This window comes from Emydura macquarii, unplaced genomic scaffold (genome assembly GCF_026122565.2).
Source record: "Emydura macquarii macquarii isolate MOO-44397 ecotype Brisbane River unplaced genomic scaffold, CSIRO-AGI_Emac_v2 contig_1119, whole genome shotgun sequence".
In the NCBI taxonomy this organism is placed as follows: domain Eukaryota; kingdom Metazoa; phylum Chordata; order Testudines; family Chelidae; genus Emydura; species Emydura macquarii.
This window is the reverse complement of record NW_027131256.1, coordinates 622,819-645,417: the sequence shown is the minus strand read 5'-3', so window position 1 is coordinate 645,417 and position 22,599 is coordinate 622,819. Positions and strand designations below refer to the sequence as shown.

At 51.1% G+C, this 22,599-nt stretch overlaps 2 protein-coding genes across 2 annotated transcripts in view; one reads left to right on the top strand and one right to left on the bottom strand.

Moving 5' to 3' along the window:
- Positions 1-1,105: 1,105 nt before the first annotated feature.
- Positions 1,106-5,141, top strand: LOC137151846 (protein Wnt-4-like). Its single transcript, XM_067546346.1, has 4 exons — positions 1,106-1,263; positions 3,089-3,220; positions 3,525-3,667; positions 4,514-5,141. Exons 1-4 carry the CDS (start codon positions 1,140-1,142, stop codon positions 4,979-4,981), a joined length of 867 nt encoding a protein of 288 aa, XP_067402447.1. The 5' UTR covers positions 1,106-1,139; the 3' UTR covers positions 4,982-5,141.
- A 580-nt stretch (positions 5,142-5,721) lies between these two features.
- The window catches only part of ACRBP (acrosin binding protein), a 28,029-nt gene continuing 11,151 nt past the window's right edge, over positions 5,722-22,599 (bottom strand). The window contains exons 6-10 of the mRNA XM_067545920.1: positions 8,740-8,872; positions 8,265-8,444; positions 8,021-8,188; positions 7,849-7,935; positions 5,722-6,365 (exon numbers count right to left, since the gene is read on the bottom strand). Of these exons, the coding sequence (XP_067402021.1) occupies positions 6,252-6,365; positions 7,849-7,935; positions 8,021-8,188; positions 8,265-8,444; positions 8,740-8,872 (682 nt within the window). The 3' untranslated portion in view covers positions 5,722-6,251. The remainder of the gene's footprint in view (positions 6,366-7,848; positions 7,936-8,020; positions 8,189-8,264; positions 8,445-8,739; positions 8,873-22,599) is intronic.

Below are 22,599 nucleotides of genomic sequence, written 5' to 3'. Positions count from 1 at the left end.
CTTGGGACTCAGCACTGGGCTTCTCCTGGGGTCCCCAAAGAAGAAAGATGCTGGGGAAATGAATCCCCACCTGACAGCAGATTGGAGCCACTGGGACTTTACTGCGTAGAGGAACCTACTCGTTACGAATCGGGTCTCACTCTGCTCCCTTGCTGGCTTGTGGGGAGTGTGATCTGCAGGAGCGGGAGGGAGTATAAAGCCTTCACCCCAGGAGTGGACTTAAAGAATCTGCACGTGGCATTGTGGGGACGGGCTGTTTGCTGTTCACGCTGAGCTCTGCCATGTGAACCCCCTTTGTGGGACTGCCGCCGTGGAGCCCCTGTCCCATGTTCATGACCCTCCAGTGATGCCTCATAATCCCGAGAGGCGAGCGGCACCGTGGATGCCCCGGCAGTGCTAACCTGGGAGATTTCTTCGCCCCCCAGGGGTCGCGTGCTGACAGGCACCGGACCCAGAGACAGCTCATGGTGGTTGTGGAGGGTGGGGGTACTTGTTCTCCACAGTGCTGGATTGGGACTGCCCTGGGAGTGACTCTCTGGCGCCAGGCGCTGGGGAGGTGGGAAAGGCATTTCTACAGCTCAGGCAGAGGGACTGTGGCTCCGGCGAGAAGATGGAGCTTGTCCAGCTGTACGCTGTGCTGCTTTCAGTGCGGCACGTCCTTGCCGTGACCTGGCTGTAAGTATCGGGCGCTCGGGAGCTTTCCTGACCGAAAGGTCTCCTAGAGAAGGTGAGGGACCCTAAGTTCCGAGAAAGAGCCTATCGGCAGATCTCACAGGGAAGGGGAGGTCTGGGAGACGTCAGATCTCTGGGAGACGTAACCCCAGAGAAAGATGGGGGGATCCCCAGGGAGTGGGTGGAAGTCTGGTCACACAGAGCAAGGGCGTGCGAGAACAGCCCTATGGTTTATCCTGTGAGTGAGGCTATGAAGGGGGGGGTCTCCTTTTGGGCTGTTAGCCCCTGTCCATAGCCCGTCTCCGACTCTGACTAGCCATCGGCGGCTCCCTCCCTCTGTCCCTCTCCGCAGGTACCTGGGAAAGCAGCCCTCCCTGCGCGGGGCGCTGCGCGATCCCAGTGCCTGCGAGGGCTTGGTGGGGCTGGCGGAGGAGCAGGTGCGGCTCTGCCAGCGGCAAGCAGAGGCCATGGACTCAGTGACGCGCGGCGCAGAGCTGGCCCTGGAGGAGTGTCAGCACCAGTTTCACAACCGCCGCTGGAACTGCTCCACTCTGCAGGGGCTACAGGTCTTTGGCAAGGTGGCCATGCAAGGTCAGAGGTCAAGAGTCAAGCCGATGTGGGCCGGGCCTATGGCCCGTTTGCCATCAGCGCCCAACGTTTTGTCTCACGTCCACATGTAACACCAAACCCCACCCTCATGCTCACACTAAGCCTAACGTCCCCTTAGCCTCAAACCCAACCCGAACCCGAACCTCAGCACACTCAGCCGAATTCGAATAGGAAGTAGAACCCCCAACTACGCAAGACATGCCATAACAAACATTAATATGCCGGCTAAACCGCTCCCTAAGTCCACCCTGACCCTACCGGTCAATCAGACCCTGATCCTACTGCTCACTAGACTATTCATCCTAATGGCCACGCAGCCCATTAACCCTAACGCTCCCCAACGTGTGTGTGTGTGTGTGTGTGTGTGTGTGTGTATTCAGCTCAACTGAAAGCTTTATTGACTTTGTATTGATATTGGTGAATTGTTTCCGTTAAAAGGAAAAGAAAATGTTTCCAATTTGGGGGGCTAGCTTTACTAGGGGATTGAGGCACCATTCACAAAACAGGAGGAGTTGGTGATGCCCCCCACTATAAACCCTTCGCCCACCGGCTAGAGTATTCAGCGGGGATGTGGGAGACAGGTTCAAAACTCTGCTGGGGAGCAGGGACTTGACCCCAGCTGTCCTTCTCCCCCAAGGGGCTCCTGATTGCTGGGGCATTCCAATGTGGGGCTCTCTCAGTCTTTCCCCTTGAAGGTGTCCACTCCATATAGATACATTGCAAATAAATCATTCATAAGCACAGGGCCTGGACGCCAGGTGTCCTCCCTCTAGGTGAGGGCTCTAACCACTGGGCTCTCGAGTCGCTCTCACTGACTCTCACGCTGGCCCAGTGCCTAGTCAAGTATTTTATCCGAAGAGGAACAGTTTTAGTAGGAGAGCTCAGGACAGCCCCCACCCCGCCCCAGAACAGCCTGGCAGCCTTCCCTTTGCCCCCCCCACAGGTAAGTTCCCAGCTGCTGAGCTAAAGGTGATGGGGGGGGGCACCTGCTCCTCCTTCTGTTTTGTGAACTTAGCCCCTCGTTTCCTTTGCTTTCTCAAAATAATTTAAAATGTCCCAAAATGAACCAAACCGTTTTGTTGGACTCAAAATGATTTTTTCCTGACTAATTTGATTCATCACAAGTTCCCAAAAAGGTCACTTTCCATTTGACCCAGACCAATCGCTATAGAGATATATTTATTTATTGTGCAGAACTGCGAGCCCAAACAAAAAGATGAGTTGTTATTTGCCCTGCCTTCGTCGGGAGACATGAGGGCTCCAGGCCCGTCACTTGGAGGGACGACTCCCCCGCCCCCCTGGGCTGCAGGATGGTTCCTGTCCTCAGCCTCACGGGTTCTCCCACTTCTGCCTCCCAAAACATTCCCTCTGAGACTTGCATCTCCTTCCCTCCCTGTCGGGGACATGAGACCTCTGGAACAGAGGGGCCCAGCGCTGAGTGCATGCCATGTGGGGTCTCCCTAGTGCCTTACGGAGACGGGGCATCTGCCCCACACTGGCACTGAAGGGGTTAAAAGCAGCCCTAGGGAGGCGAGTGGTAACCAGCAGGAGGCGCCAGTCTGGGGGTGAGTGGTGCGACCCCCTCACACCTGCCAAGGGCTATCTTCTCCCTGCTGTGGGATCCAAGACCTCTGAGTATGTAGCAAAACTCCCTTTAATGGTTCCTTTCCGTGAGCGCTGACACATCATCACACAGCCCCGGTGTCTAACGCAGCTGAAACTGCAACGCTTCCTCTCTCTGCAAAGGGAGGGAGGAGAAATCCGTTAGCCACATCGTTCAGGAATCATTCTGCTCTCCCTTCCGCAGGCACGCGAGAATCCGCTTTCATTCATGCCATCGCCTCCGCGGGCGTTGCGTTCGCTGTGACCCGGGCCTGCAGCCGCGGGGAGCTGGCGAAGTGTGGATGTGATCGCAAGATCCGTGGAGTCAGCCCGGAAGGTAACCGAAGGTGGTCGTTGCTGGAGGGAGAAGCCGCCCCCGTTGGCCTGGGGAGGATTGGAACGATGGACAGGAGCAGACGCTGTGTACCCTTGAGTTGGGGACAGTGAAGAGGAGAGAGGAGAACTAAATTGGGGGGGGAGGAGGGAGTCCTGCCCCTGCATTTCCCTGGGATGAGACCAGTGTAGGGGGAGATGGGCAGTGATCTTCTTTGCCCCGCTTGGGAAGCGTGACAGCCTTCTCCTCTGCAGGGGCCCCCACATCTGGAGCAGCCTCTTTGCCTCACGGACTCTCTCCCCCGCAGGCTTCCAGTGGTCAGGCTGCTCGGACAACCTGTCCTACGGCATTGCCTTTTCTCAGGCCTTCGTGGATAACCCCGAGCGGAGCCGGGGCGTCTCCTCCAGCCGAGCGCTCATGAACCTGCACAACAACGAGGCTGGTAGGAAGGTAAGGGCGGCACCGCGTGCGGGGGAACTCGCCCAGATGTCCGGGCCCCTCAGGGGATGGCAGAGCCTGTCCCAGATGAGTGGCGTCCACAAAGTGTTTACCTCTGAGGAGATCCCTTCCCCTCCGACTGGATGTAATTCCCTATGCCTTTCCCTCAGAGTCTGTGAGCACTCTGCCTCCGCGCAGAGCCCCTTCCTCATGCCAGGGATTGGACCCCAGTTCCTCCACTTGCCTCAGAGCAGCTTTCTTCCCCTCCTGCAGTCTCCAAGTGGATCCCCTTCCTCTGCCTCTTTCTGAAAGTGGATCCCTTTCCCTCCCTCTGCTTTCAGGCGATTCCCTCTCTCTCCATCTCTCTCTGAATGAATGAATCGCTTTTCCCTAGCCCCTGCCTCCAGAGCAGGTCCCTTACCCTCCTCTGATCCTCACAGGGGATCTTCTTCCTTTCCTTGGGGGCAGAGCAGATCCCTTCTGCTACTCGCTCAGAGTCGATCCCTTGCGTACGTTGAGCAGGCCTGCTCATATCCCTCTGCAAAAAGATCTCTGCTGTTCTGGGCAGGTCCCTTCCCCTCATAATGGATCCCTTCAGCCAGCGAGTGGATCAGTTACTTGTATTTCATATTCCTGTGAGCAGGTCCCTTTTGCCTCCATTTATTCTCTGCTCCCCTTCACACACACCTTAGAGAGATCCCTTTTCCCTCTCTCTCCCCATATGCATCATCCCTTGGGCGCTAGGAGAAGCTCCACCGTTGACTCAGGGCTGCTTCTCACCCTCAGGTGAGGGGTGGTGGGCTAGGGGGCTGCATGAGGTCTTCCACCTCCTGCCGACAGATGCTTTCTGCTTGCCAGGCCATCCTGTCCCACATGAAGGTGGAGTGCAAGTGTCACGGAGTGTCCGGGTCCTGTGAGGTCCGCACCTGCTGGAAGGTTATGCCCCCCTTCCGCACGGTGGGCAATGTCCTGAAAGAGAAATTTGAGGGGGCCACAGAGGTGCACCCCAAGAGGGTTGGTTCCCGCAAACTCCTGGTGCCCAAGAGCTCCCGCTTCAAACCCTACACAGTTCATGACCTGATCTACTTGGTGGCCAGCCCAGACTTCTGTGACCGTGACCCCCGCCGGGGGGTCTTTGGCACTTCCGGACGCCAGTGCAACCGGACGTCCCACGCCATGGATGGCTGTGAGCTGCTGTGCTGCGGGCGAGGTTTCCGCACCACCCAGGCCGAGGTGGTGGAGAGATGCAGCTGCAAGTTTCGCTGGTGCTGCTCAGTCAAGTGCAAGCAGTGCTGGCACCTTGTGGAAGTACACACCTGCCGGTGAGGGGGAGCTGAGCCGGGGGAGGGAGCAAGTAGTAGGCGAGTGTGCCGGGGAACCGAGAAGGGCTGAGAGCTCCAGAGAGGAGTATACAAAGTGGGGGGGAGGGAAGGGAAGGGAAGGGACACCCTTTACTACCCTGATAGAGAGGGAGCTGAACGCTCCAGAGGGGACATCTCTGGGGGAGAGGCACAGGGGTGGCTCCCCTGTTCGGGAGGGGTTGGGCTGGGGTTGCAGTGGGCGGTGAGTCAAGGGATTGGGTTTTACTCACGTGTGATCGCATTCTCTGTATTTTTTTCTGTTTTGGACATGGGGTTGAACACAATCAAATAAACCCTTCAAAATATTAGGAATACAATTATTGTATTAGCAAGAGGGTGTGTGTGTGTGTGTGTGTGTGTGTGTGTGTGTGTGTGTGTGTGTGAGAGAGAGAGAGAGAGAGAGAGAGAGAGAGAGAGAGAGAGAGAGAGACAGACCCTGGGGGCGGCACCCAAAGGCCGTTCCGCTGGGCACTTCCTGGCACGGGGTGGGGCAGGCTGCACCCAGAGTCCATTCCAGGCGCAGGACGGCCGGGCCCGTTGTGCTCAGGTACATGGGGGGCACTAGCAAATGTGCGAAGGGAACTCGTGAGAGTGCAAGAGGCACTAGGCTGACTAAGTTCGGGTGGAGGAAGGGGCACCAGTGGGAGGACCCACGTGATGTAGGAAGGAACAGCAGCTACAAGAACAGAGTAAGTGAAGCGTGTGGGCGGAACAGGCTCTTTATAAAACAAAACTTCAGATAAAGAAAACCACCCACTGGCGATGCCCATGAGCACCGAGGCCTGAGAATAAAAGACATCACGAGTTCTGGGCAAGGGCCACTTGGCAGGAACCTGGAAACGGGCAGAGGCTCCAAGTGCCTCTCCTGTGACTGGAGTCTCTTTTCCCAGCTGCTAACCCTTGAAGGCACCCGGGGGGACACACATGCAACTATGCAGTGCCTGGGTTGATGTCACGTGAAACTCCAAGGTCAGGGGTTCCCCAGCCAATTCCGGGGTGCGGTCATTCACACTGCCGTGTGTGTGGGGCAGAGAGGAGGCTGTGGCACTTGGATGAAAGCAGGGGAGGGCACCAGACGTTAGCCCTGGGGACAGAGAGACAGAGGTGGGGAAAAGTCGCCTCAGGTCCTATCAAGGTTCTCCTAATCTCTCTGCCTCCACAGGGTCCGTTCAGTGCCCTGTCCCCCCTTTTGCCTGCCTCCCGGGGGGGGTCTCCCTCTGTCCGCTCTCCTCCAATCATCCCTCAGTGACGCTGAAGAATTTCTGGCTCCAGAGCAGCACCTCCTCCTCGCCTTTCTCTTCACTCAGCACCTGGTACGTCTCGTTTCTGCGGCAACCATGACGAAGCACCTGAGCAGATAGATAAAGAGAGAACCTTATCCCCAGAGACTGCTGCAGACTCCCCTCTCCCCCCCACCCTGGAGTCAAGGGACCCAAACACCAGCCAAGGAGGGTCTTGGGAGGGAAAGGAGTTGTCTCCTGGTAACATGATCCCTGGCAGTGTGAACGCCTGTCCCAGGAGGCCCGGAAAGTGAGGGTCCTGCGCCTGGGTCGCTGCAGGGGCGAGGGTAGAGACCCTGGATGGGGAGCAGCAGTCAACAGTGGTAGAGGGGAGATCCCTGACGGAAAAACGACCAGAGAGAGGAGCAGAGCATGGGCTGAACTGGGCTGGGCTGCATGAGGTGGGTGACCTAGGATTTTTATTTATTTAGTTTGCTTCCATTTTGTTCTCCGCAATTTCAGATGTCATTAAACATAAAACTGGGTGAAGGTTAAGGGCCTGTGATACGCAGGTCAGATTAGATGAGCTAACGGTCCCTTCTGGACTTAAACTCTACGAATCTATGACATACGTTTCTAGCCCTTACGGTGGTGAAGAAAACCTTCAAAATCTGAACTGGTGACATCTGCCTGAGTCTGCAGACAGCTTGAAATAAGGCGTTTGTTGCCGTAGGCCCTAACTCACATTCCAGTTACGCTGATTTCAGACGTCAGCGCTGTTATCTGAGAGACAAGGTGGGCGAGGTCATATTTGTTACCTTGTCTCTCTAGTATCCTGGGACCAACATGCCTAGCTGTGAAACACATCACAAAAGCTGTGAATAAGAAGCGCTGGGTCAATTTATGGAAATTCGCAAGATCTGCTGTGAGTGACCTTTCAGTTTGTGCCCCCTAGTGCCTGCTGCCAGGAGGATACACCACTTTTCTGCCCCCCAGTCTGTGAAGCAAAAGGTCTTAGAGAAGGAATGAAGCCTGGGGGGTCTGCTCTGCTCTGCTCTGCTCTGGTGGGGAGGATGGGATCAGATGGATTCTTCCTTGGCGTTAGTCATGGTTGTTCCTTCCTCTGTTGCAGCCTCCCCGGAGGCATCATTGCATCTGTTGCACTCAGGTGTTTCTTCACCATCATAAAGACGAGAAAATCTTTTTGATGGAAGTTTACATTCTAAGTGTATCGCAGGAGGCCGGGCTCCAAGGCACACGGTATGTGCCTGACTCTAGGTGTAACCAAATCCCCCTGGAAAGGAGTCAAGCCTGAGGAGCCCAGCAGAGGATATCTGGTCACGTTTAGAACATCTGCATAGTCTACTGCACCTGGCATCTCCTTCTGGAAACCCAAGTAGGCAGAGCTTGATTTTTGAGTGGTGCTTAGGAGAGTACCACAATCAAGCCATGCAGGAGGGAAAAGGACTGGGGCAGGGAAAGGTCAAGACAGAGCCAAGGGAGGAGGACACTGGCGTGGGTAAGCAAGTGAAGTGGGGAGAGCTGAGACTCTGCACAGTGAAGGGTCAGTGTGAAGCTAGGTAGACCCCCGGTGAGAGGGGCTGGTCCTCACCTTCTGGCTGCTGAGGCTGCGCTGTAGGCACTGGTGACTCTTGAATGCACAGTAATTGGGGTGCTGAACTCGGTCTGAGTCACAGATCTGGGGCAAGAGGAGTGACACGTCAGAGAGGAGATGCAGGCCAGGAGGAGGGAGGATGAAGGCACAGCGGGGGCTCAGCACTTACCTTGCTCGGGAAGTCCCCTCCTTGGAAGAAAGCATATTCCACTTGCAGCCAGAGCGTCACCCGGGGATCGTCACAGCCATGCGTGGCCAGGCGGCCACACCAATAATCTGCACGCAGCCCTCCGTACACCTCCATCCCATAATACCCCATTGCCTCCAGGGAACCGACCTGGAAACGGAGGGGAGGGTTAGAGACAGGCTGAGCCTTCCCCACCGCGATGCCCTCGATGGAGCTGGGTCTGTACCTTATTGCCCACGGCCTGATACTGGGCCGAGATCTCAGGGTTGAGGTAGGCAGTGAATGTGCCGGCATGGCAGCGAACGCGTCTCAGGTCTGATAGCCCTTGGCACTGCTCCCTCTTCAGTGAGCAGAAGGCACAGTCCGGGCACAGATCCATGTGGCGCCTCCCAAGACTATCACACACCTGGAGAGGAAGACAACGGTGAGGAGAAGGGCTTGTGGTGGACTCAGTGGGGCCGGGGGAGATCCAGAGCTGGACTCGAGGGCCGTCCATGCTCTTGGACCAGACTGTGTGTGTAGATCCCATCTAATTTATAATCTAGCCACTCCAGCCCCAGCCTCTTCCAACAGAAGGGACTGTAGAAAGCACGGGCCATGGGGGGAGTTCTCAGATGCTCCTGTTCCAGATGCTACTGTCAGGAAGAACGGATCAGAGGGGCTGGGGCGTGCTGACACAGAGGCTAGATAGTGATCCTTACCGAATCCCCAAAGCCAAGAGTTCTTCCCTCCATTCGCTTCCAAGCCTGAGTAACGGCGGACGATAGGCAGATGCCCTCCAGCATTGCATAGCAGAGAATCACCAGAGCCTCATCCTTCTCCAGAGCTAAGAGGCTAATGCAGAGAACGGAACAGAGAAAGGAACAGCAAGTCACTTTTCTGGGAGCTGTAGTTTCCTGCTGGTTCCTTCCGGATGAGCAGAGAGTGCTGCACTGCCTCATAGTCCAGAGATTGTCCACAAGTTTCAGAGCAAGAAATCGTTTCTTCAACCACATTGCATCTGTGTGTTCGTGTGAGTGGCAGGCAAGTGTGCAGTGTCTCTATGTGCATGTGTAATATGTATGAAGGGGGTGTGTTCAGTCTATATTTATCAATGTGTGAAGGGGAATTTGTAGAAGGAATAGTATTACTGAGAGTTATCAGGTAGCACTACTCCAGTTGTTCTTTCTAGTTTTGTTTATTTGAGGGTACAGGGATTAGATCTTGGAGAAATGCTTATTGTCAGCTGTGGTGCAACTGCATTTAAAGCCTGAGTATATCACTTGAGAAGTGTTTTCTCCCTGCCTGAATCAATAGATAGTAAATAGAACAGGAGGGAAATTGATAGCAATGACTATAAATAAGCAGTTATGAAATAAAATAGGAATTAATAAGGGAAGCTAAACACACCAGTGAAATATCTATGGCCAGGAGGAATAAAGAAAATAAGGAACATATATCAGCACGGATCCTAGTTTTCCATGATCAAAACCCCAAAATTCTCTGATAAAAAGCCATAAAACTCCGTGTTTTTCCGTGATTAAAATGAAATGCTGAACTTTAGGACAGTAGAACCCCGTTTATCCGATCTAGTTTTGTGCCAGGGACAGATCAGAAAATCCAGAATTCGGATAATCCAGAGAAAATGTCAGTCCCGTGTGGTGGGGGTTGGGCTGTCCGCTCCAGGCACAGGGATCTACTCTTGGTTCAATGCTTTTCAATATCGTCAGCAAACATTAAATCATTGCTTGTAAAGGTTGCAGATGACACAAAAATTAGTGAAGTACGAAATGAATCGTTTGTTCAGCGTGATCTGGATTGTATGGCAAATGGAACTCATTTGAACAACATGCATGTTACTACAGCTAAATGCGAGGTCATGACATCTATGAACCAAGATTGGGAGCCGAACTTCGGAAAGCAGTGACTTAGGAAAGGATTTAGGGGTCAAGGTGGATAACCACATGCACGTAAGCTCGCACTGCGATGTGGTGGCTAAGAGTGCGAATGTGGCCCTGGTATGAATAGGAGAATGTCACGTAGAAGTAGGAAGGTGTTAGTTAATACCACTGTACATGGTAATAAGAAGAACATGACTGGAATACGGTGTCCAGTTCTGGTGTCCACACTTTGAAAAGGAGCCACCAGAGTGATTGCTCAGTGAGAGACTGAAGACACTCAATCAGTTTAGTTCACCATAGAGCAGGTTCAGAGGTGACTTGATCATAGTCCGTACGTATCTACGGGGGAGAAGATTTCTGCTAGCAGACAAAGACATAGCGAGATCTAATGGCTGGAAGTTGACACGAGACAAATTCGGAGAAGAAATGAGGCACAGATTTTGAACAGTGAGGGCAATTCATCACTGGAACAACTTGCCAAGGGATATGATGGAGTCTCTATCCCATGAGATCTTTAAATAACGGTTTAGACGTCCTTCTAAAATATACGCTGTAGCTCAAACAGAGATGACTGATGCCTGGGGGGGAGAGTGCAATTTAAAGGTCCCGGTCCCACCCCAACAGCTTGAGTCACGCTTCCCCCAGGCATGCCCCTCCTCTTATCCTCAGCAGCCCCTCCCTGCAGCTCCCCGCTGTTTGCCTCTGCCTCTCCCCACGACCGCTACTCCCAGCTTGCCAGCTCCAGAAGCTGCCATGCAGGGAGGGTGCCCGGCTGCAGCATGTGACCAAGCAGGGCCAGCGAATCCTGGCAAAAATCTGGAGGGACATGAGCTCCGCCCCGATGCATGGCCTCTGAGCTCAAACAGACATGATGGGATTGACTGCATGAACTTCCATGGCCTGTGCTATGCAGGAAGTTGGACTAGAAGATCATTGTGGTGCATTCTGGTCTACACGCACATGCAGGTGTGGGAGGGGTATGGCTTGTATCAGGGTGCACTGGACAAGGAAGTTTCATGCATTTGTAGTGTGCCCGTAATTGTGAGTGGGTATGTTTGTGGGGAGCTCACCAGTCATGGGCCCAAGGGTGTGTGTGTGAGGAGCTCACTAAGCACGTCCACGAGGGGATTTGTGTGGGCATGAAAGTCCTCAGCCACGCATGTACAAGAGTATGGGTGGGCAAAGCTCCCCAGGGATGAGCACAAGGTTGTGTTTGGAGAGCTCATTATACATCTGCACAAGTGTGTGGGTGTGAGACGCTCATGGCGTGTGTATGTGCACGCGAATGTTACCAGACCACAGCGAATTGGTCCTAAACAAATCATACAGAATAGCAGCCGCCAACAACATACCACAAACTTTAGCAAAGCTTTGGACACAGTCTCCCGCAGTGTTCTTGCCAGCAAGTTAAAGATGTCTGGGTTGGATGAATGGACTGTAATGTTCATGGATGGTGGATGAACCCCCTTTGGGGAGGCTAGCCTATGGCCCCGCCCTTTCTACCTGAGGCCATAACCCTCCTGCCCTCTCCCTCGCTGCCAGAGTCCCAGTCTGAGCCCCCTAACCAGAGATGGAGGAGACCCACTCCAGCCGGACCAAGCCGCCAGCCCAGCTGGCCCACCCGAGTCGCAGCCTGGCATGGCCCCAGAGCCAGGCGGCCCCAGCCACACCAAAACCCGGTCAGGCAGCCCAGCCACCCCGAGACCCGGATCAACAGCTGGCCCACCCCAGACCCTGTCCCCACCCTCTTCGGGGGAGAGGCAGCTAAGCAAGGGCAGGAATCGCTGCTGCAGCGCCTGCCGTCCCCGGGGCTGGGAAGAACGGGATGCAGCAGGAGGGGATGGGGCCTTGGGACAGAGCATGGATGGGGCCATGCCTGGCTGTCTGGGAAGGCTAAGACGTCCCCAGCCTTTGATACTTGCTGCCCATGATAAGATGGATAGAGAGCTGGCTAGATCGTCGGGCTCAATGGGTAGTGATCAACGGCTCCATGTCTAGCTGGCAGCCGGTAACAAGTGGAGTACACCAGGGGTCGGTCCTGGAGCCGATTTTGTTGAACATCTTCATTAGTGATCTGGAGGATGGAGTAGATTGCACCCTCAGCAAGTTTGCGGATGACACTAAGCTAGGGGGAGTGGTAGATACCCTGGAAGGTAGGGATAGGATACAGAAGGACCTAGACAAATTGGAGGATTGGGCCAAAGAAATCTGATGAGGTTCAACAAGAACAAGTGCAGAGTCCTGCACTTAAGATGTAAGAATCCCATGCACAGCTACAGACTGGGGACCAACTGGCTAGGCAGCAGTTCTGCAGAAAAGAACCTGGGGGTTACAGTGGATAAGAAGCTGGATATGAGTCAGCAGTGTGCCCTGGTTGTCAAGAAGGCTAACAGCATATTGGGCTGCATTAGTAGGAGCATTGCCAGCAGATTGAGGGAAGTGATTATTCCCCTCTGTTCAGCACTGGTGAGGCCACATTTGGAGTATTGTGTCCAGTTTTGGCCACCCAATACAGAAAGGATGGATAAGGTGGACAAATTGGAGAAAGTCCAGTGGAAGGCAACAAAAATGATTAGAGGACTGGGGTACATGACTTATGAGGAGAGGCTGAGGTAACTGGACTTATTTAGGCTGCAGAAGAGAAGAATGAGGGGGGATTTGATAGCAGCCTTCAACTACCTGAAGAGGGTTGTTCCAAAGAAGATGGAGCTAGGCTGTTCTCAATGGTAGTAGATGACAGAACAAGGAGCAATGGTCTCAAGTTGCAGTGGGGGAGGTCTAGGTTGGATATTAGGAAAATCTTTTTCCCTAGGAGGGTGGTGAAGCACTGGAATGGGTTACCTAGGGAGGTGGTGGAATCTCTATCCTTAGAGGTTTTTAAGGCCTGACTTGACAAAGTCCTGGCTGGGATGATTTAGTGGGGGTTGGTCCTGCTTTGAGCAGGAGGTTGGAGTAGATGACTTCCTGAGGTCCCGTCCAACCCTAATCTTCTATGATTCTATGACACCCTCTTCAGCTTACCCAATAAATATATCTGGAGACAAAATTCAAAATGAAAATATGAGAAAGCCCTGAAAACGTCAAAAACCTAACGAATGTGTATCAAATAAACATTGTAGCCAAAGAGCAGGTGCCATTAACACGTCCACAAAAGACTCTCACAGAGTCTTTACCAGACCAGCACAGCAATCACACAGAACACAACCCCACAAGTCTAACCACACAAAACAGGATTACCACTCCAAGAGAAAGTAAAATGATTTAACAGAAGCTGCCAGACACTCAGGAATAGAGTGAGGAACTCTTCAGCGTAAAGCACAGAAATGTACACGGCACTGACCTATGCACAGCTGGCCACACTGCACTGCAGTACGACAAATCAGTGCTCCAGCCAAAACACTGGAGCACCTGCAGGAAAAATTAACACAGGCTGAAGATATGATGGACACCAAATGCTTCTGGCAAATCTGGAAAGAATTCAAGCCAACTAAAGAGGGAAAAAGCGCATCTATTCAGAATGGTAGAATCTGGACAGAACACTTCAGGAATCTATACAAAGGTATCAAACGCCTGAAGACACATTAAAACAACCTGCCCCTAACAGGGAAGTGAAACCTTTGGAAACTCAAACCAAGGAAATCCTGAGGTCTCAACAATATATCTCACATGCTGAAACACAGCACTGAACCTATCCAGGAATGTTATTTAACCTAACCATCCAGGCTGGACACTTCCCTGAGATATGGTCAATGGAGAAATTACCTGAATACAAAAGTGGAGATCCTTCAACCTAAACCACTATAAAGGCCTCTGTTTGAGCAGCAGCAGCTGGCCAGCTGTGTGATAGTATCTTCAGCAAAAGAATAATGCATTACCTGATCAGTCACAACACAGTCCAGGAACGCCAAAGCGTTTTTCCTTGAACAACTATACGCCACATTTTTACCCTCTAGATGTTATCATGATTACAGGGCGAGCAGCGCCATACACCCCTTTTCAGTCCCTTTTGAGTGTGCCTCCCAGGCGACACTTTTCACTATCTTCATCCCTGCCTGTGTGGAACCCCACCATTTCATTGGATGTCTGGTTGCAGCCCCATTTACCACCTGTGATATCTTGACAGGCCCAGCTGTATTTGGTACTTGGAAGAACTGTCCCTCTGGGACCTGGGACCAGCAGCTGATTGAAGTGACTCAAGACAGTTTCTTCAAAACAAATGCGTTGTTTATTCACCCAAAGATACATTGCAATCAGAGAAGAGAGTTAAAACAACCTGAGGTGTACTCACTTGGGTCTCACCTAAAGTTTATAATTTCCCTCAAGCTTAGTCAAACCCAGATGCCTCCGACCCCTCCGACAGGGCCTGTGTCTTAATCCAGCTACGCCCCGCAAACAATCTCCTGATAAGTGAACCTCCCCCTCCCTCTCTAGAGAGTTTTTAACTGTCCTGCTCTTCCTGATTCAGAGCAGCGGCTTGAATTTGGGTCTTCTGTTGGAGCTATTCCACTTTGTATAACTGAATAAATAATCAGGGACTGGAACCTAAGCCTCTCACAGCCCAGGTGAGTGCCTGAACCACCATGCTATAGTATCAAACCCTTGTCTGCTCTCTGGCCCAACAAATATGTAATTGTTTGCAGTGCACAAGAACAACAACCTTTATTGGCCCTATAAAACCCCTAAACAATATCATATCTATTTGAAGCAGCATCAACCAGCACATTTTTAATTGTTTCCGTGTATACAGCCATACAGCGCACTTGTAACATCTCTTTTCCCATAAAAAAATGGAATCATGTAAATTAATTTTTGAAATTATTAGGCAACGTTATTGCTCTTCCATTCCAAAGGGTTTATGTTTTGAGTCTCTTTCCCGCTCTTGCTGTTTGCCTGCAGGAAATTTCTGAGCTTCTAGATTTTCTGGCATCACCTGTGACAGTTCATGAGGGTTGCTAGTCGCTGTGAGTTATCCCAAGAGATTAACTGCTCCTTGGCTGATCTCAGGAAACAGCGACAATGATAGAATTGCTCTTATGCTCTCATCTTGACACCGGTGCTACTCTTTGCACACATGTCCCTGCCTCCCACCTCGTCTCTCGTACTAGGAACTAGTTACACCCTGACTGACTGTCCTGTCTGGAGCTCAGGGAGCTCTTTGATTCTTTCAGCTATAGTAGCATTGGGCTTGTTTTCACTGCTCTTCAACTTGCTCTGTCAGCTTTCCCACCAACTGCTGGCTTCAAAGGTTTATTGTCTGTGAGCAGTGGCGTCCAGGGTCTGCATGACATGAGATGCGGTAATGCAGTGGTTCCCAGCTCGTGACCCGGGGGCCAAAAGTGGCCCGAGGGATCTTTCAAAATGGCCCACCGCGCCCCTCCCCCTGGCTGCAGAAGGGAGCCGCTGCCTAACGACTCGTTGGGCTACAAGACTGGTGCAGGCTCATTGCTGCACCCATGGGACGGGAGATCAGCGCTCCCCTCCCCCTGGCTGTAGCAGGGAGCACAGCAAAGCACTCGGCCTGGATCCATAGGTGCTGGGGTCCCTGCTGGAGCCAGAGGGAGGGGAGCACTGATCTCCCGTCCTCCTGACTGCAGAAGGGAGCCACTGCCTAGGGACCCAGGTGGAGCGCACAGGGCTACAGGACGTGTGCGGTTTCCCTGTTGCAGCCAGCGGACGGGGGGTCAGCAAGGAGGCAGCCTCCTCGCTGAACTCCTTCCGTCTGGCTGCAGTGGGGGAGTAGGGCGCTGCGGGTGGAGCAGCCAGGACCCACCATGCTTGAGGAGAGGCAGGACTCTAAAAATCAGGGCCTTCCGGTTCGGCCTGCACTTAGCAGGTCACCCACCGGACTTAGGTGCCAGGCCACGTGCTTCAGCGTGCAGTGACAGACACTCCTCTACACCAGTGCTTGGTCTGTGAGTGTGTGACACACGGTGAGTCATTCGTAGGTGTAAAAAAAAATAGTGACTGTAAAAGTGAGCCCAGGTGCATCCAAATGTTTCCTTTACATACGTAGCGATTTGCAGTCCTTAACGGTGGACACGTCAATACGTTTTGTTCTGAGTTGATAGACTGGTGGCCCTTCAGGGGTGTACAAATGATATTTGTGGCCCTGGAGCCAAGAAGGTTGGGAAGCCTGGCGGTAATGGACTGATGCCCATGCAGCCAGACTTTCTCTTGCTGTATTTCTTCAGTCCAGCAGAGCTGTCCATTGGTCTTTACCATCCCAGTTTGTCTTTTCAAGTAGTGTCGTGACAGTCTTGACAGGTGCTTCTGCTTTGCCAACAGACTGGCTGTGATAGAGGGAGGACGGGAAATGTTCGAATTCCCAACATGCAAACTGAGGTCCATTATCTATTGCAAGAGGCTCTGAAATTCCATGCCAGGCAAACGTCCAGTGACAGAGGCTGCTGTTCTTGTATGTAGGGGAAGCTATTTCCCAGTAATCTAAATAATACTCAACCATTACAAGGGAGGCTTGGTTTCCCAATATACAAACACTACAGGCTGATCATCTGGTAAGAAAACTGCTCCCAATGTTACTCACCAGCATCACACTGAGTAGCTATAAGTTCCTTTACAATTGTACAGAATACTGTAGGTAAACCGGGTGCCCTTTCAAACAAAACAATTTGTTCATACGAGTGCAGGCCATACCTCCAGAATGAGGGACTGTAGCCTGGAGAGCAGCGACAAACAACTCAGACAAGCTCCCAGTGTGATGCTGTGGCAGAAAGGGCAAGTGCCATCCTTGAATGTATAAACAGAGAAGTGGTGAGTAGTAGGACGGTGATTTTACCTCACTATACAGCACTGGTAAAACCGATTCTGGAATATTGCGTCCAGTTCTGGGGTCCACATTTTTAACAGGTTGTGGAAAAATTGGAGGGTGTGCAGAGAAGTGCCACAAAACTGATTCAAGGTCTGGAGAAATCTTACAATGAGAAATGTAAAGAGCTTAATTTCTATACTTTATCAAAAAGAAGCTTAAGAGGTGACTTGATTACAGAGTCTAAGGACCTTCCTGGGAAGAAAATCCCAGGTCCGGAAGAGCTCATAAATCTAGCAGAGAAAAGCAGCAGAAGAACCAATGGCTGGAAATTGAAGCCAGACAAACTCAAATCAGAAATAAGGCACCTCTTTTTAACAGTGAGGTTGATGAACTATTGGAACAAACTACCAGGAGCAGTGGTCAAGTCTCCATCTCTCATTATCTTCAGATCAAGGCTGGATGCTTTTCTGCAAGCTAGACTTAACTCAAATACAAGTTACTGGGCCCAGTAAAGGGTAACTGAGTGAAACTTTCTGACCTGTGAGACATTAACACCGGTCAGGAATTATACTTAATCCTGCCTCAACAGAAGTGGGGTGGGGGAAGGGAATATGGACTTGAGGTCCCTTCCAGCCTTGCATTTCTATGACTTCTGTGACAGAACGTCAGACTAGATGAACTGATGGTCCCTTCTGGCCTTTAACACTATGCATTTATGAATTAACAAATCCCACACCGCACTGTATGTCGTGCACATTTGTGAAGAGGGAATGCCCAAAATGGCTTAGCTCTTCTGGCGGCTTGGTTTGAAGGTGTCTGATATACAGCACAGCTGACAGGCATGGTCTCATCTTTTTCTTATTCGGTTTGAGATTCACTGACGTGCACTATACAGCAGCATGCGATCATGCTCAGCATTAATCTCTTCAAGGGAGTTTCTGCAACCAGACACTAAGGTGTCATCTGCAATTACATCAACCCCCTCAAGTCCCTCTAGCACTTCACGTTGACATCTCTGGTACGCTGCTGGCACCAGAGAACAGCCAAATGTCATTCACAGCCATCTTGATCTGCCCAGACGGTCCAGAAACACGTCCAGTCGGTGCTTTCTTCATCACGTGTCACCAGCCAGAAACCAGCTTTGGCAAAGAAAAGATCTTTGCCTTTGGCAGGATCCCTTCAGTTGTTGGTGAAGGTTAGCAGGAGCATTGCAGAGTTTTCTTGAGGTGTACAGGGTCAGTGCATAGTCAGAGTTTGCCTGTTTTTCGTACAGGCCCCGTATATACCAGTCACGTAACATCTCCATGAGGCTGTCTGTCTGGTTTTTAAAGTACCTTCTTCAATGGAACTGCTGCTCTGTGTCATGCTCATTGTAGCAATTTCACCCCAGCATTGATTTCCAGGTGCCATTCTCCAGGAAGACATCCAAGGCCTGTACGAGCAGTCCCAGTGATTGTGCGTTCCTTTGTCAGAGGCTCGTAGGAGGGACTCTTTAATGCGGTGCTTCAGCTGCCTTGGCAAAAGCCCGAGATTGGTTCTGCTGAGGCAGTCGTGGCATTTCAGTTACAGCAGAACCCCCTTTATGGGATCTAATGAGGACCCACGGGGGCCAGGTCTCATTCTCAAAAATTCTGATAATCCGGAGAATGGGAACGTGTGATGCTGCAGCGCCCTGTAGCGGCCATGGGAGAGATCGCCCGCTTCTGGACCTGGTGTGCACCGGTTCTTTGGTTAATAGGGCGAGCTGGTCAAAGGAGGGTCGGATAAACGGGGTTCTGTTGCATTTCAAATGTGAATCATCCCGGGGTAAACTAATGCACCATGGGAGAAACTCAGCCTGTTTTCTATCCAGTACTTGAGTGATTTATCTTGTGCAATTTTATAGCCATCTTCACCTTGCAGGTAGAGCCACTGTCATTGGCAGGGGAATGTCAGAGCCGGGTCACGCCTGAAGTTTTAGTTTAGCAAACCACAGGTTTCCTTCATAGTTCACGGCCTCAGTGCAGTGGGGGATGGGAGAAGGGTGAAGTCAGAGCTGTGCTTTAAACTTCTTTTAGCCCCGCTTGAATTCATCCTTCCGACGACAGGCTTCAGAGGACATACTTCCCTCACCTCTCCTTGGGCGGAAACCTGCAGTCCAGCCACTCTGGGACTGGATCTCTGGACTGCAGCCCTGTGTTTGCCACTCGTGTTAACACAACAGGCCCAACTGGGTTTGGCACCTCTGGGTGCACTTTTTTCCTGGGGACCTGTGACAACAGGTGATTAAAGTAGCATTTAATTGTCAGAGGGAACACAGCAGTCAGGAGAATGGGCTAACAGCAAAGAATCCTAGACGCATATTTCCTTACCTAAGCTTAACCATTGCTGAGATAGATGCAGTTTATTCCCGTCTCTGGGCTGGGAGAGTCAGCCAGCGTGCTGCAGTCCCTGCGTCTCTTTATTAGTCTGGGTGCCAACCTCGGTCTGCGCACAACTCACTCCGTCCCCTCCTTCCCGAAGGCAGCAGTTGTAAGGTTTAGGATCCCTTCTCTTAGTCTGCCTGGGGATGAGTAAACCATGCCAGCCTAGACGGAGCCAGATAGATACCGACTTGCCAACCAGTGGCCCAGCCACTGTTATCTAACTCCTTCGAAGCCATTTCCTTTAGATGTGTTATCTTTGCCATTGTTTCATTTCCTGTTGGTTTCTCCCTTAACGGCCTGTTTTGCTTTAACTCTGCCCACTCAGGCAGGATAAGATCAAACAGGTAACCTGAAGGGCACCTGGTATTCATAAAAAATACTGCACATAACCCCCATTCTCCACTACCTCATTGTCACTCCCCAAGGGCTGGACATTACAGGACTGTTTCTGTCACTCTCTGCATTCATGATTTCTAATCAGTTCACTTGCAAATGAGCTACATTTGCATGCTGGGTGAAATGAGACAATCACCACACTCTCGAATGAACTTACCCAGAAAAAGGATAAAAGACAAAAACACCAGAGCACTTGTGCGTGAACACTTTTCACAAAACAATCACTCCATGTCGGACCTCTCAGTCCTCATCCTCCAAGGAAACTGGCACAACACCTTCAGAAGACACGCCTGGGAACTTAAATTCATAACTCTGCTAGACGCCAAAAATCATGGTCTACACTAGGGAGTTTTGTCACCAACAGTCAGCTTTTGTCGACAGAACAGTGGAGTTGCACACATTCAAATGCTCCTCCCACTGACGTAACACCACTGATACGCCGACATACTAAAATCACCTCAATGAGAGGTGTAGGGCGTATGTTGACATAGATAGGGCAATGCAATGTCAATGTAGACCACTGCGTTGGTAGTTAGCTGTCATCCTTGCTGAAACCCTGAACTGATAAGAAAACCAGCTGGGAAAGGGGAGAAAAGCCCCTAGCAGCTGGACCCCAGCCCCTGACTGGGAGCCAGGATGGGAGAAGTCATGGGCAGCTGGACCCTGGCTCCCGGCGGCAAGCCAAGACGGGAGAAGCTGTGGGCAGCTGGACTCTGGCTCCCAGCAGGGAGTGGAGAAGCCTTGGGTGGCTTCTCTGTCTGCTCCCCATCTGGAGCCGGGCAGCCTTGTCAATTTCACAGCTGAGACGAGGCGGCCCAGCTCCTGACAGGGAGCAGGCGGGTGGGGGCTGAGAAGATGGGGCAGCTGGACCCCACTCCCCAGGGGTGAGAAGGCCCAGACTGCTTACCCTTGGAAATGGGGAGGGGAGAAACCCCTGGGAACAGGGAGTGGGGAAGGCCAGCCCGCCAGAAGCACAGAAGCCTGTGGGGCTCCCAGCAGGGAGCTGAGGGGTGGGTGTCTCAGCTCCCCACACTGCCCTTCTTAGGTCGGTGGACGTGCTGCTGGTCAGAAGGAACACCACTGATCCAAGGAGGACGTCAGCCACCACTGTAATTACTGCGGTGGCTGTAAGTCGTCCTATGTTGGGTTGACTTATGTTTCGAGTGTAGACAAGGCCTAAATAAAGACACTGGATTTATGGCTCATTACAGCAATCTGTAACCCACTAACCCTCCTTTGTCCTGCGACTGTAGAAGTGTTAACCGCCCACTTCTCCTGGAATGGTCTCTTGTAACGTGTGTTCATTCTTTATCTGCTCCACCCTTATATTTAGCTGTGTCACACTGAGTACCTTTCCCAGACCCGAAGAAGTGCTCTGTGTAAGTTCAAAATCTTGTCTCTTTCACTAACAGAAGTAGGTCCAATAAAAGAAATTACCTCACCCACCTTCTCTCACTAATATCCTGGGACCAACATGGCTACAACAACACCGCAAACAGTAATGAATATGTCAGCAGCTCAGAAATGTAGAAAATTGATAAGGGAAGCAAAGGGACAAAAGGAGAAATTTGTTGCCAGAAGGGCTAAGGACAATAAAAAGCAGTTTTTAAAGTTTATTTGAAGTATATATAAAGTATGTATAAAGGCACTAAAGTTAGACATTTTAAAATCAACAGGTCCGGAAAACTTGCATCCAGGAGTTTATAAGAACATAAAATCATCACTGACAAAGTTTGCAGATGACGCAAAAATCAGGGCGGGGGGGGGGGGTGATAAATACTAAAGAGGACAAGTCACTAATACAGAGCGATCTGAATCTCCTGGCAAGCTGGGTGCCAGCAAACAATATGTGCTTTAATATGGCTGAATGTAAATGTATACATGAAGGAACACAGGATGCAGGCCATACTTATAGGATGGGGAACTCTCTCCCAGGAAGCAATGACTCTAAAAAGGACTTGGAGGTCATGGTGGAAAATCAGATGAACATGAGCTCCCAATGTGAGGCTCTGGCCAAAAGGGCTATTGCAATCCTTGGATGCATAAACAGGTGAATCTTGAGGAGCAGAGAGGTTAATTTACCTCTGTATTTGGCACTGGTGCAACCGCTGTGTCTAGTTCTGGTGTCCATAGTTCAAGAAGGAGGTTGATAAATTCGAGAGAGTTCAGAGAAGAGCCATGAGACTAATTAAAGGACTAGAAAACATGCCTTGTAGACTCAAAGAGCTCAATGTATTTATCTTAACAAAGAGAAGAATTAAGGGGTGACTTCATCACAGTCTATAAGTATCTACACGGGGAACAAATATTTAATAATGGGCTTTTCAAATTAGCAGAGAAAGCTATAACATGATCCAACAGTTAAAAGGAAGGTCATACATTGAAGCTAGGCAAATTCAGACTGGAAATAAGGTGTACATTTTTAACAGTGAGACTAATCAATCACTGGAACAATTTACCAAGGGTCCTGCTGGATTCTCCATCACTGACAATTTGTAAATCCAGATGGGATAACTTTCTAAAATACATGTTCTACACATTATTCTGAGGAAGTTCTCTAGCCTGTTTTATACAGGAGGCCAGACTAGATGATCACAATGGTCCTTCTGGCCTTGGAATCTCTGAATCTATAAAATATACCTCTTATATACAATATTGCCAACCCCAAGCATTTAAAAGTCATGAGTATTTAGGCTTCTAACTTCCACTGATTTCAATGGAATTTAGAAGCTTGAACCCCTTTGAGGATCGGGACCTCGGTGCCTCTGATCAGCCCCCCAACAAAGAATTAAAGTAATGAAAATATTTTGCTTCTGACACCACGTGAAAAGCTGCTGTAACGAGCTGCACACAAGAAGCCATTTGTAGTGCACAGCGAGAAGTCTTATTGGTCTTACAAGCCCCAGGAACAATGCTGCATGTTCGTGAGCACCATCTACTGGCACCTTAACTATTTACATATATACAGCCAAGGAGCACTCTCAGAATCCTGGTTGTACAAGACGATCACTTAAGAAATGTATACCTCTCATAAACCTACTGCAATTCGTGGGTCCCACAGGTCAACTTGGACAAAACAATTCATGCTGTTTCAGATACAGCCCCAAAACA

What these genes read in the sequence shown, in the direction of transcription:
- LOC137151846 (XM_067546346.1), top strand. Translation starts at nt 1,140, where the DNA reads ATGGACTCAGTGACGCGCGGCGCAGAGCTGGCCCTGGAGGAGTGTCAG. An exon ending in CCGTGGAGTCAGCCCGGAAG is followed by an intron (nt 3,221 to 3,524) that starts GTAACCGAAGGT and finishes TCTCCCCCGCAG; the next exon opens with GCTTCCAGTGGTCAGGCTGC. An exon ending in ACAACGAGGCTGGTAGGAAG is followed by an intron (nt 3,668 to 4,513) that starts GTAAGGGCGGCA and finishes TCTGCTTGCCAG; the next exon opens with GCCATCCTGTCCCACATGAA.